This window comes from Bos mutus, chromosome 19, assembly GCF_027580195.1.
Source record: "Bos mutus isolate GX-2022 chromosome 19, NWIPB_WYAK_1.1, whole genome shotgun sequence".
NCBI lineage: Eukaryota > Metazoa > Chordata > Mammalia > Artiodactyla > Bovidae > Bos > Bos mutus.
This window is the reverse complement of record NC_091635.1, coordinates 48,592,705-48,605,791: the sequence shown is the minus strand read 5'-3', so window position 1 is coordinate 48,605,791 and position 13,087 is coordinate 48,592,705. Positions and strand designations below refer to the sequence as shown.

General features: G+C 44.9%; 1 protein-coding gene across 7 annotated transcripts in view; it reads right to left on the bottom strand.

The window, feature by feature from the left end:
- Nucleotides 1–13,087, bottom strand: part of ACACA (acetyl-CoA carboxylase alpha) — a 283,137-nt gene that overhangs the window by 48,440 nt on the left and 221,610 nt on the right. For all 7 annotated transcript variants that reach the window (XM_070390509.1, XM_070390510.1, XM_070390512.1 and 4 more), the window contains 2 exons: nt 10,774–10,894; nt 9,763–9,873 (listed from right to left, as the gene is read on the bottom strand). In XM_070390509.1, coding sequence (XP_070246610.1) covers nt 9,763–9,873; nt 10,774–10,894 — 232 coding nt within the window. The remainder of the gene's footprint in view (nt 1–9,762; nt 9,874–10,773; nt 10,895–13,087) is intronic.

The window sequence follows — 13,087 nt, the reverse complement described above, 5'->3', positions numbered from 1 at the left end:
ACAGGGGACATTCCGAGAATGATGAACAGTCAGGAGTCAGGTTTCTAAACAGTCTCGTTTCCTGCGTCTTTATCATATTCACACAGCAGTCTGTGCACAGCCAGGGACCAGGTCTGTCTTCGCCCCAGAAGACTGAAGCCCTTGCATTTCTAATCTACCAACGTGTGCAGTTCTTGCACTTTTAATTTATGAGTGTTTGGGGGGGAACTCTCTGACTTGGGAACATATTGGCTCGGTCTAATGCTTGGAGATTATTAAACTCGGAGCTATGCTCCACTATCAAGTCTACAGATCTTTTATTTAGAAGATATGGTGCTCTAAATGCACAAAGAGCTCCCTGTCACCTTCACATTAAAGCCCCTAGTGCCTGGTAAATGGAATTATATAGCTGTCATCTCCTTTCCCCAAAGTTTTAAGAGTACAATGGGCTCATTTTTTCACACTCCATCCCAGCTTCAGAACTAAGAGACCTACTTTGTATTGATTTAAGGTCTCAGAAATAAATAAACCTGCTTCACCGCTGTGATTCACAACAAATTCATGATACACTATTGCATGATATATTTCAAGCTCTGGCCCTGGCTCTCTTTTTCCTCTGGTGAGTGATGGGGGAGGTGGGAGGTAGTGGGGAGCTGCAGAGCTGACAGCCGGATGGTTATTGGAGATGGCTGCTGACTGCAAATCCAAGAACAGACACTGCTGGAGGAGTATGGGAATTTTTTTTTTAAACTGGGGGGCAGGGGTGAGAAGCTAATTTACTTGGGTTTCAGGCAGGGGTTGGGGGGAGAAGAAAGGTTAAGGGGAGAGGAGAGGGAGAGACACAACAGCAGAGCTTCAACTGAACACTAATTTGCAAAGACAGAGCAATGAACATGGCTGGAAAGAAGTGAAGAAAACCCAGCACAAGGAGGCATAACATCTAAATGACTGGGAAGATGAAGAGCTGAGCTGCTCTGCTGAGGGCACCAGTCCTTGGGGAGCACTTAGCCTGAGTTCAGGGACGATGTTTATGACAGGCAGAACATGTACAGATCCTACACACCCCAGAACCTGTGAAGTGGAGGCATCTCTTGATTCCAAGACTCAGGGTGCATCCAGTCCTGGGGGCTGGATAGGATGCTCTGGAGAGAGGGCAGACATAGAGCAGAGGTCACATGTATGTGTGAGCCAGAGATTGCTCCCTGAGCTGAGTGGGTGAGAAATTAGCATCTTGGTTTGTGTGCCCAGAGGGCTTCAGAGTCCCTCAGTCTACATCACCCTACTGATTTCTGAAACAAGTCCCACTAAACTAATTTTAACAAGTACCTGAATATATAGCTCTCAAAAAGACCTATCTTTGGACTTCCCTGGTGACCCAGTGGTTGCAAATCCACTGCCAGTGCAGGCGACACAGGTTCGATCCCTGGTCTGGGAAGATCCACATGCTGCGAGGAGCAACTAAGACCAAGAGCCTCAACTCCTGAAGCCCGTGTGCAGAGAGCCAGCGCTCAGCAATAAGAGCAGCCACCGCGATGAGGAGCCCGCGCACCGCAGCTGGAGAGGGGCCCCCACTCTCAACAACTGGAGAAACCCCACGTGCAGCAACGAAGACCCAGTGCAGCAAAAAATAATAAAAAAGACCCTATCTTCCAGCCCTGTATCACGACCTTGACTTTTGACAAGGTGGGTGATGAGAAGGTATAAAAGCCTGGGCGGACAGCATGCAGCAGATCCCTAAAGTTCTAGAGAGTACTATTTCCAAGTGGTGAGTTTTAGCTGTTCCTCCAGTAATTAAAACTCATTTCATATTTTCAGCTGGCTGGAATGTTATGAATCCAATTTCTTTGCTATCTTTGAAGAGCATTTTCATCTTCACTACGTTTGTTCTTGAGACAAGACTGGACTTTGAAAGCGAAAATACATGGGAAAGAGTTTGGTTCTGTTCAGTTCTACAACAGGCCAGAGCATCAAACTGGGAGTCACTTTGTTAATTTTGAACTACTATTTAAGAGGAATTAGTTTGTCTGTATAGAGAAACAGACTAGGAAGAACTTCATACAGATTAAACGGATTGGCTTAAAGAGTACTGAGTTGCCCTTCAGTCGAGTTTTTCAAGCATCACTGAATGACTATTTGGTAATGGAGTTACAGCAGAAATTCAAACAACAGTTGGGCAGTGGGACTCTGAAGGATCCTTCCGCTTCCAGTAATAATTCTAGGACCACTTGTTCTCATCATGAACTACATCACTACCATCACCACCTGATACTTAACTCTTCTGTAATATGGAAAAAAAAAATTAAACTGTTATGCTCTACAACTCCCATTCCTAACCTTGCTAATACATAGTAATTTTATAGATTACTAGTATGTAATCGCACTAACACAGAATTCTCTCACATGTAGTCACTTTTTTAGACTCCCCACCAGTGCTCCAATCTATTCTCTCCCTGCCCCAACCTAACACAACTCCCGGGCTACAAGTCAAGACACATCTTCATAGCGTAAGAGAGTACTAGAAATTAAAAAGAATTTAAGATTCAGAGACCCTCTGGTCTTCACCTTAAGATAGGAAATGTATTTTACATAGAGGAAAGTGAGCCCCAAAGAGACAAGAGCCCAAAGTTGCTTTGGGCTAGTTGCTTTGCTAGTACATGGCAAGGAGAGGAATAATTAAAAAATTTTATTTGCTTTTTCTTAGAAAAAAAAATCTGAGGGACTTCCCTGGTGATGGTTAAGAATCTGCCTTGCAATGCAGTGGGGTCCATCCCTGGTTGGGGAACTAAGATCTCATGTGCCGAAGAGCAACTAAGCCCATGCATCGCAACTTAGAGGGTCCAAACTCTGCCAACGAAAATCTTGTGTGCTCCAACCAAGATCCCATGCAGCCAAATAAATAATAAATACATAATTGTTTTAAAATCTAAAGGCTGTGATGGGCTTCGCAGGTGGTGCTAGTGGTAAAAAACCCATCTGCCAATGCAGAAGACATGAGACACAGGTTCAATCCCTGGGTTGGGAAGATCCCCTGGAGGAGGGCATGGCAACCCACTCCAGTATTCTTCCCTGGAGAATCCCATGGACAGAGGAGCCTGGAGGGCTACAGTCCATGGGGGTCACAAAGAGGGTCACAAAGAGTTGGACATAACTGAGTGACTAACATCAAAGGCTTTGAAACTTCAAAAAGTTTTAGCACGTTTATAATAGGCTATTGAACATGATCATTCCCAAGTCTCAATGCCCAGGCAGAGCCTCAGAACTCTAGAAGCTCCAGAGTGATGCTTGTGTGGGCTCTCCCATCCTGAGTGTCTAGGCCACCATGCCCATGCGGGCTCTCTTAGAGGGTCAGAGGCCGTGGACCCCTGAATGACAATTCCACCAGAGAGTGGGGATCAGACTGCCTGCTGATGACCTCAGCGCACTCATGGCGTCAAACAGCCCTGCTCACAGTTTCCTCCCAGACCCGAGGAATACTGGGTGAGAAACTAAACAACTCCCCAGATGGGGTCAGGTGGCCCCTATTTTACGTGTGCGCAGGGGGAAAGGCCTGAAAACCAAGGGGATGGGCAACCTTTTCTGAGAGCTCATTCCTCATGCTAAAGAGAGACTGATTCCGAGAGGAAGCTCACATACCCTCTTTAGAAAGGAGACTGATCCCATCTGGAGCTTCGGAGAACAGGGCCTGTCTGTTGTGAAAATAGGTAGTTAGGGACTTTTAAAAATGCAAATTGCTGGACTGATCCTTAGAGTGATTATGGGCTATTGTACCAACAAGTCCTTGGGGACCTGCGCAGACATATGACTGACACATATACTACCCTATCAGGGCCGGACATGGTGCCTCTAGCGTTAATGGCTTTCCAAAGTGTGTGATTGTCTTCAGATAACATCTATGGGGAAAGTCAATATGTGGATGTACTGCCACAGTGAGGACTGACATCTAACATTTTCTTAAAGGAATCTTTGCCTTCCAAGGGTCAGAAAGTAGAGAGGATGTTGTGTTTGTATTTCACTTCCACGTCTCAGATAAAGAGCTGCACTGAGACAGGCCCCTAAATGCATCTTAGGGAAGACAACAACACTACCAGTGAATTACCTGTATTAACTCATTTAATCCTCACAAGGGTCTGTTACAAGCCCTGTTTTATGGTTAACACTACTGTGACTTGGAAGGGTTAAGTACTTTGTTCAAGGTCGCTCCACTCACAGTTGGCAGAGCCTGGATTCAAACCTGGCCAGTCTATTTCTCTTTTTTTTTTGGTTTCACCATGAGGCTTGTGGGATCTTAGTCCCCTGACCAGGGATGGAACCCTACTCCCTGCATTGGGAGCTCTGAGCCTTAACCACTGCACCTCCAGGGAAGTCCCCAGTCGGCCTCTTTAAGTTACGTGACAGTTACAAGGCAGCCAGAGCTGAAGAACCATCCCTTCCTTTCTCAAGCCCCATGGCTGACTCACATCGTGCATGAGAGTGTCATGGGCAAGGACAGAGAATGCACAGTGCAGGCTCCCGGTGCTACAAGCTCCTGGGAGGAGCTCTGATACTGTACCCCAAAGAGTCACGTTTCACGTGGTACAGACAAACAAATACATGTATTTGGAAACTGAGATCCAGTGTGGGCCTGATACCAAGTTTCAAAAGCAAGATTAGCAGAATTAACAGGCTTAACACATAGCCCTAGTCACACTCATCATATAATTTATTTTTTCTTGGCAGATCCATTGGTACCAGGGACCTGGTCTCTCTAAAGGGAATGAGATTATTGGATATCTTTTCCCCCTTAATGCAGAAGCTTTAAAATGCTTTAGCATAAGAAAATCATACATCACCTCTTGAATGAATCTATAATCCACCTATCAGACCACTGGCACATGCCTTACCTCCAGAGACAATTATTGTCCAGAGGACAAGTCATAAACTGCAATTCTGATTTCTTGGTATAAAGAGAGAGCTTTTACCATATCTGGGCAGTGGATGAGAACTGGCAGGCTCTAGTCTATATCCCTTATATTTCTAGGTCCTCCCAGCCTACCGACCTCTTGACGTCACAGTAAACAGAACAGAGCAAAGAGTGGAAGGAGAGGAAGTGGATCTGAAAGTCACTGCAAACGTCCAATGTCGCCTTGACTTAGGAGTTTATGGCTCTACAAATTGTCACAGCCCATTAAGGGTCTCTGTTTCCAGTTTCCCAAGCACACAAGCTGCTGCCTTTGCGAAGCCAGCCTGACTCCCTTCTGGCAGGCAGTCTTCCATGTCCATCGAGTCCGTCCTTAGCTCTCAGTGAGGAATTCTGAAGGATCTGCCCGCCCACTGCCTACTGTTTGAAGAACTGGAAACCCATGATCCACTACCTTGAGTGACATGAGAGAGCAGGCCCTTAGGAGCTTCTCTTACTTATGTTATCACTCGCATGACATTTGGACAAAAAGTAAAATGACCACTGGGACGTCCCTGATGGTCTAGTGGCTGAGAGTCCGCCTGCCAATGCAGGGAACACAGGTTCGGTCCCAGGTCCAGGAAGATCCCACATGCCGAGGAGTAACGAAGCCACAACTACTGAGCCCACACACTGCAACTACTGAAGCCCTCTTGCCTAGAGCCAGTGCTCCGCGAAAGAGAAGCCACCACAATGAGAAGCTCCAGCCCCACAGCGAGGAGTAGCCCCCGTGTGCTGCAACTAGAGAAGGCCCACGCGGCAATGAAGACCCAGTGCAGCTTAAAGTAAAATAAATAATTAAAAAATAAAATAAAATGATCACACTACTTTCTCTTCTCAGGCCTTGTGGACACTGAGCCCAGGGAACTGAGCGCACCTTAAATGAAACTCAGGGACGTGGAGGTTCATGTTCTGCTGCTAGTTCTAGTCTCTGTCGGTGGAACGAATAGACAAAGGTATTCTTCTACCTTCTGCTGTTTCTGTCTTCCCATCTGTAAAATGGCCCTCATGCCACCAGCCCACCCAGAAAGTTACAAGGAGCCACACAGATGCTCTTAAGTTTCAAATAAAGTTATCCAGGCTGCCCCTATCACCAGCCCATCGCCTTGAGTTCAAATGTCAACTCTGTTTTTGCGACGCTTAAGAAAACTGGATCCTGTATCTCTCCTCACCTGTGTAATATTCTGAATATTTCACACATAACTACAGGCAGCAAAGAACATGGCATTCAAGGAACGAGGATATACAAATACTCAGATGACAAGAACCGGGGATCAAAGCACACATGTGGGGAGCACTGTCTGGTCTTGGTAAACAAAAGACAGAATGGCAGAGGACGGAGCCCCTAAAAAAGACATGTAAGTGAACAGTGAGATCACTGACAGGAAGACACAGGAAACCCTGGGGATGGTCATGTTTTACATGCAGGTGACCACTGCCGGCTACAAAAAGAAATCCTTTAAAAGTAAGCGTCTTTGGAAGAGAGAGGTAGGAAGGGCTAAACTAATTAAAACCGGGTTGGCTAACGACGGGCAACACCACGTGGGTGCTGAGATGGAGTGCAGCCATAAAAGCTTGACGCAGACACGCAGTGTATTAAGTTGGGAATGTGTGTCTTTCCAGCTTCGTTTCTATTAAAGGAACAAACAATTTACATGTGGCTGCGTTACAGAAGTGTGATATGTGGAGTGTCAACCCTTTCTCTTCACACCCAACTGTGTTCAGTCAAAGGAAAGACGGGGTGGAGGGGGGCGGGGAGGGGGAGGAGAAGAGCGAGGAGACAGAAAGTTTTTAAAAAAATCTCTGCCTCAGCAAAAGTTTTCATTAAAATTTTAGACAAATGATCCCTGTGTCCTTCTCCCTTGCTGCCTGGGGCTCCATGCTATTTCTATGCAAATAACAACCTCGTGGTTTATATCTTATTATTTCCACCGGAGCTGCAGCGACATGACCTGAGACGTGTAAGAGGTGGGGGGGGGGGGCGGTGGGGGGGAGGTGGAGTTAGAAAGGAGAGAGAAAAAGAGAGAAGAGGAGAGAGAGAGATGAAGTGGGTGTTCACTCAAGTGTGAAAAAAATACTGTCAGGAGTGCGAGTCAAGAACAAAAAAAAAAATCGCAGGGATAACGTGTTTATTTCAGTACCACCCCCACCCCCACCCCACCCCCCCTCTGCAATCCAGCACCTTTTAAAATTCATTGGGCATCCGGCGATCATGCACAATCCATCTGCTTTCACTTTATCATTTGCATTTCATGCCTCCTGGCTTTTGATGTGCTGATACTTTGATGCAGTCAGGAGACGCGCATTATCATTATTTCAATTTTCAAAGGGGTCAACGGGATCGGCACTTGCACACACAGATTTTTTTTTTCCCTACAACCTCTGTATGCTCCCCCCACCCTTCTGACTCTTTGCCCTAATGTTTAACGTAAAGGATGAAGACTCAGAAAGGTAGGGGTCAAATGTTTACAGTCTAAAGGCTGGTGTCCACCACCTACATTTACACAGGTACACGCGTATGACAGGCTAGATGGTCAGGGCTTGGGGAGGCTCTACGGGGTTTCAGACACACACAAAGACTTTCTCACACATGGAGACTCAGGGAAGCACACAGAGAGGGATCCAGACACAAAGAGACAGAGACTAGCGCCCAGGCAGGAAGAGACACGCACTCAAAGTGACCTGGACACACGCCCAGCGGATGCGAGACACAGATTCCTATAGAAGAAAAGGCAGACTGTGTAGAGCGACAGCGGTGCACACAAAGACAGGATGTGCACAGGCAGGAAGGCGGAGGAGGCAGCCGGAGTATGTGGCTCCCGTCTAGTCCCCTTCTTCATACTTGAGAGGCACAGGGGCAGACAGGACATTTTAATGAATTTGCATGAAATCGAGGGTCTGCCAGCTCCATGGCTCCATGTAAGAGGACAGTGAAGCAGTCAGGGCAGGGTTAGGTAACCCCTATAACTGATCACTCCGTTCAGCTACAAATGATCATATCCTTCTGGAAATGAGCATTGTAGGGTAAGTTACAGCTGCAGCTTCACTGTCTCTTCCCTACAACTAGACTTTAACCAGCAGCCCTGCAGGCTAAGAGGAAGATGAATATAATGAATTTGATCACAGCAATTTAACCAGATTTTAAGAAAACAAAACAAAACCGATAATGCTTTCTTTGTAGCATGATTGAAATTCAACTACCAAGCTTTCAGGAAAAAACAAACAAAACCCCCGGCAGCAGTGACAATAACACAACAATGACAACACCTCTGCCTTTTGGAATAGTCTTGCTATCAGGGAAAAAATAAGAAACTCAGTGTGACAAGACACTTTAGAAATTAGCTCTTTGCTCAGGTAGAGGAACATTACAGAAATGTAGGTGTCTTCGTTACCTTGGATCCTCACAGATAATGGTACGTACAGTTCTCTTCAGCATGCATCAATATCTCATTCTAAGAAAAAGGATCCAAAAGAACAACTTTTTTTTAAAACGTAAGACTCTCAGCCAGTTTCATTCAGAGCAATAACCTCCCTCAGTAGAGACAGTTCACAATCTTTATGTCCAGGCTACTCTCTAAAGAAAGAGCAGGACATCCAAGCCGGCCTCTGTGAGCACCGCTCTGCTTTCCTTGGAGAGAAAGGCAAACCCAGAGAAGGATGCAGAGTTCACACGGGTGCAGAGAGCAAGCTTATCACCTCACACCATTCTCATTTCTGGCGTTTCCCCAAAGGTAACTGGACTGATGGCAGTGTCAACTTATTCTAAATGGGGATGATAGGCTGGGACACTGAATTCCAATCCTTCTTCTTGAAAGTCAAGGCTGGATTAAAAAAAAAAAAAAAAAAAGTTTGTGCAAGTCTAATAAACAACTAACTTAGCACACGTGTAATTCCGCAAGTTCGGTCCCCAAACCATATTGAGAGAGGAAAAGGTAACTGCAACAGCAGTGCAGGCCAATGCTTTGTGCCGAGTTCTAGATGCTTTTACCTGTGTTTCCTCATTTAAAGGTGGAAATTATTACTCATCTTTGACGGATAAAGAAAGATGAGAGGTTATGTGAGCTGTATGAGGTCAGTCAGCCAGCCTTAGACTATTACATATTCTTAGCTTTGGAGAGAAAATAATTTTCCTATGCCTGCAAAGAAGGGGGAACTACATGGTCCTTTGTATATGCAGTTATTCTTAGGTACTGAGGTCACTGTAAGAGTGAAAGCTATATATTTTTTCCCCTCTGTGGAAAACCACTATGAACTTGGATTGAACAGGCACAAGCATTTCTTTGGAAGGGACAGTAAATGTCCATGTCACATTCTTTTCTTAGCAATCCATCCATGCATCCATCCACCCACTTTCCATTCAACATTGACCAAGTACTTCCTTACCTATAAGGGACCATGTCTTAAGTGCTCCTCTTCAGAGATGCTTTCACAAATTTCTCAAAACTTTAAAACCTGACACCCTTGCCATGTTCAGAGGATGTTTCATAGGTATAAATCTCACATTGCTTGCTCACAGATGAGAAAAAGGGAGGGAGGGCAGAACAGATGCAGTCAATCTGATCTTTCTAGAAAGACATCAGAATGTAAACTCTTTGCAGCAGGAGTTATATATGGTTTGTTTATTAACATATACACAGGGCTTGGAATAGTGTCAGGCACATAGTAGGTACTCATAACACTCATTATGTCAAATGAATGAATAGGCAGAAAAGATGGAGAGAGGAGGAGAGAGAGCCTGAGGAATGTGTGGGCTGAATATCTTCCCTGACCAATCAAGACCTGGAATTAAGAATTCACAACAGTCTTTGAAAAGCTTCACACACTTCTCCCAAACTCTAGAAACTTACTTTGTTGAGGGCCCCAGCTCCTGTCAGGATTAAGTGAGAATTTTCGACCTGGATGGTTCTCTGTCCCAGTCGGACGAGGTAAGCCCCAATCCCAATGGCCCTGCATGTAACCTTAAAAAAAGAATAAATTCGATGTGTCACATATTTATGTTCCCTCCCAAGCTGTAAGAATTAAGCTATAGGTATAAAAAAATTCACATTAACAGAAGCTAGGTGTGTGTTTTTTTTTTTTTAAGGAAATCTGTTTGGTTAAATGACAATACAAAAACACAATTTCCTGGTTAAAGCCAAGAAGGTAACATAATTCATTCAATGATTCAAGTAACAGTTAAAGGGTCTCAGAGCCTTTACTTCTCTTACACTTCTGCCTGTTCCACAGATGTGTGGCATCCACACTAGAGGTATGAAAAAGGAAACTAGTTAAGAGGAGAAGAAGTTTAAGCTGTTAATACTGTGTGGAATATTTGAGAAATAAGTTAAACTAAAAGCTAACACAAGGTGCTAGTTTTATCTGGGGAATCCAATTATGTACATTACTCTATCGTCCTATTATTATGCACAATTAAAATCAAATTGCAGATTTACAATTTTAAAGCAATGCTCCTGGGGCTTCCCTGGTGGCACAGAGATAGGAATCCGCCTGCCAGTGCAGGAGACACAGGTTCGATCCCTGGTCTGGGAAGATCCCTCATGCCATGGGGCAACTAAGCCCACGCTCCAGAGCCCGGGGAATTGCAAATACTGAAGCCTGCACACCCTAGAGCCCGCGGTCCACAACGAGAAGCCACCACAATGAGAACCCTGCAGCGCAGTTAGAGAGTAGCTCCCACTCGCTGCAAGTAGAGAAAAGCATGCTCAGCCTCAAAGACCCAGCACTGCCAATAAATCAATATATATATACATATTTTTAAAGAAATGCTCTCATTTGAAGCTGAACAGCAGTGACGGTGGCAAAAGCAAATCCTAGTCAAAGCCAGCTCTCCAAAAATCTCACACTCGGCCAAGATTTACCAGGCTGATGGTGATGATCTCGTCGTAGGCCAACGAGGATTCCCCAGCAATCATTCCAGACCCTCGAAGGTTCTCTGCTCCAAGTCCTTCTTCCTTCCCAATAATGTCAGTGATCTTGTACCTGGTGGATAGAGCCATGCCAAATTAGACAGGTTAAACACAGTAACGACAATCCATTAAGAGAAGAGCCACCATTAATAGGCTGTTAAAAGCATACCGAACTCATATTTAACACCAGAGCTCTGTACATTTTTTATACTCGTCATTCATATATCTTTCCTTCTTAGCTTGGTGCCTATTTTGTCTGGAAGCAACATGGTGTAGCGGAAAGAGCAAAATCTGGAACTAAGGAGACAGGTTTAAATCCCTGCTCTGACACATACAGCAGTGCAACTCTAGGGATAAGGTAACTTGTGTAAGATGGGAATTAGAGTGTATCCACTTCTGAGAGTTGAGTTGAGTTAAATTAAGCAGCAACGAGAGGGTTTGACACATAGATGGCGCTCCAGTGTCAGAAGACCTCTTACATTCTAGGACGTGTATCTCTACAGTAAGCCACAGCCATTATTAAATCAAACATTTTAGATGAATGTTACCCAGGAATTAAAAAAAAAAAAAAATCCAGAGGCACTGTGAGAACAGTTTCTCGAGTTCCAAATCCTCTCTCTTTCCAAGACAAGGATGAAGGGAAGGTCAACACCGTGCACTCTATCCCTGCTCCTTGGCAAGTACCCAGTGTATGTACGAGAGTTCCTGGCACAGTCTCTGGAGGGGCAGGAGGACTGTGTGCAAACGTAAAATGCTGGGCAAGTTGTCCAGAAAGCAGCCTGTGGATCCAAGGGGAGCCACTCGTGGGTCTTCTCAGTGGGAGGTTAGGAGTGATAGCTGATAATGCGAAATGGGAGATGGGGAATGCAGCTAATAAAGTGAAAATACAAAGTGGGACACAGAGATGGGCATATGTTATTTATTGTTCCACGTGTACCCAGAAGGCTTGGCACTGGGCACAGTTTTAGAAACTGAAATAATAAATAAATATCCCAAAGTGGCTCTTAAACTATTTTTTTTTCTGCCCCATGTTTCTCTGTTCCTTTACTTCCAGCCTTCCACCAATTCCTTTTCTTTGCTCTCGCTGTTGTTCTGTGGCTTTGTTTCTGCTTCCCAGATTCCCAGTAATTGCTTCTCCCAGTTCTTCATTTGGCTCTGTATCTAGACTCCTGATTTCAGACTTATGTTACAGGTCAAGTTAATCTGCTTTAATGGGTTAACGAGCCACAGTAATTTGGTGGTGGGGGAGGAGGTTAAGTGTTCATTTTATAAGGCCCACATGCCATATAGTCACACATACCCATGGGCCCAGCCAGCCTTCCTTGCAAAGCAGATCTTTTCCCTCCTAAGGAGTGCATACTGCTTCAGAGGTGTTTATGATTTGTTAAGTGACATCTTTTCCTATTGCATTACATGAAAGAGAGTAAAAAATTTCCCATTTTCTGCTCTATGATCTAAGTCTTCTACCTTTAAGACTATCATTCTTTAAAGCAGTACCAGGGACCTCCCTGGAGATACAGTGGTTAAGACTCTGCGCTTCCACTGCAAGGAGCACAGGTTTGATCCCTGGTCAGGGAACTAGATTCCGCATGTCACATCACATGGCCAAAAAACAAAAAAGGTAGTACCACATTTTAATGTTACTTATAATAAAAACCTTTGTATGCTGCTGCTGCTGTTGCTAAGTTGCATCACTCGTGTCCGACTCTGTGCGATCCCAGAGATGGCCGCCCACCAGGCTCCCCCGTCCCTGGGATTCTCCAGGCAAGAACACTGGAGTGGGTTGCCATTTCCTTCTCCAATGCATGAAAGTGAAAAGTGAAAGCAAAGTCGCTCAGTTGTGTCCGACTCCTAGAGACCCCATGGACTGCAGCCTACCAGGCTCCTCCGTCCATGGGATTTTCCAGGCAAGAGTACTGGAGTGGGGTGCCATTGCCTTCTCCGAACCTTTGTGTAATGTAATACAATTACAGAAGATTCATGTGTGCCACTTTTGATCCTCACAACAGTACAGTGTGATAAGGAATATCATCTCCATTATCATAGGTAATAACAGCCAGGATCTGTGATTGCTCACTATGTGCTTAGTTCTGTGCCAATAAAGGCTTCACATATATAAGCTCACTTGCTTCTTCTTCGTACAGACGAGGAAACTGAAGCTCAGAGAAGAAAACTGACTTATTTTAACAAAAGCAATATACAAAAATCAAGTCTTCTGAGATACCAGTAACAGAGAGTTAAAAAATACAATGGCGGGGGTGGGGTG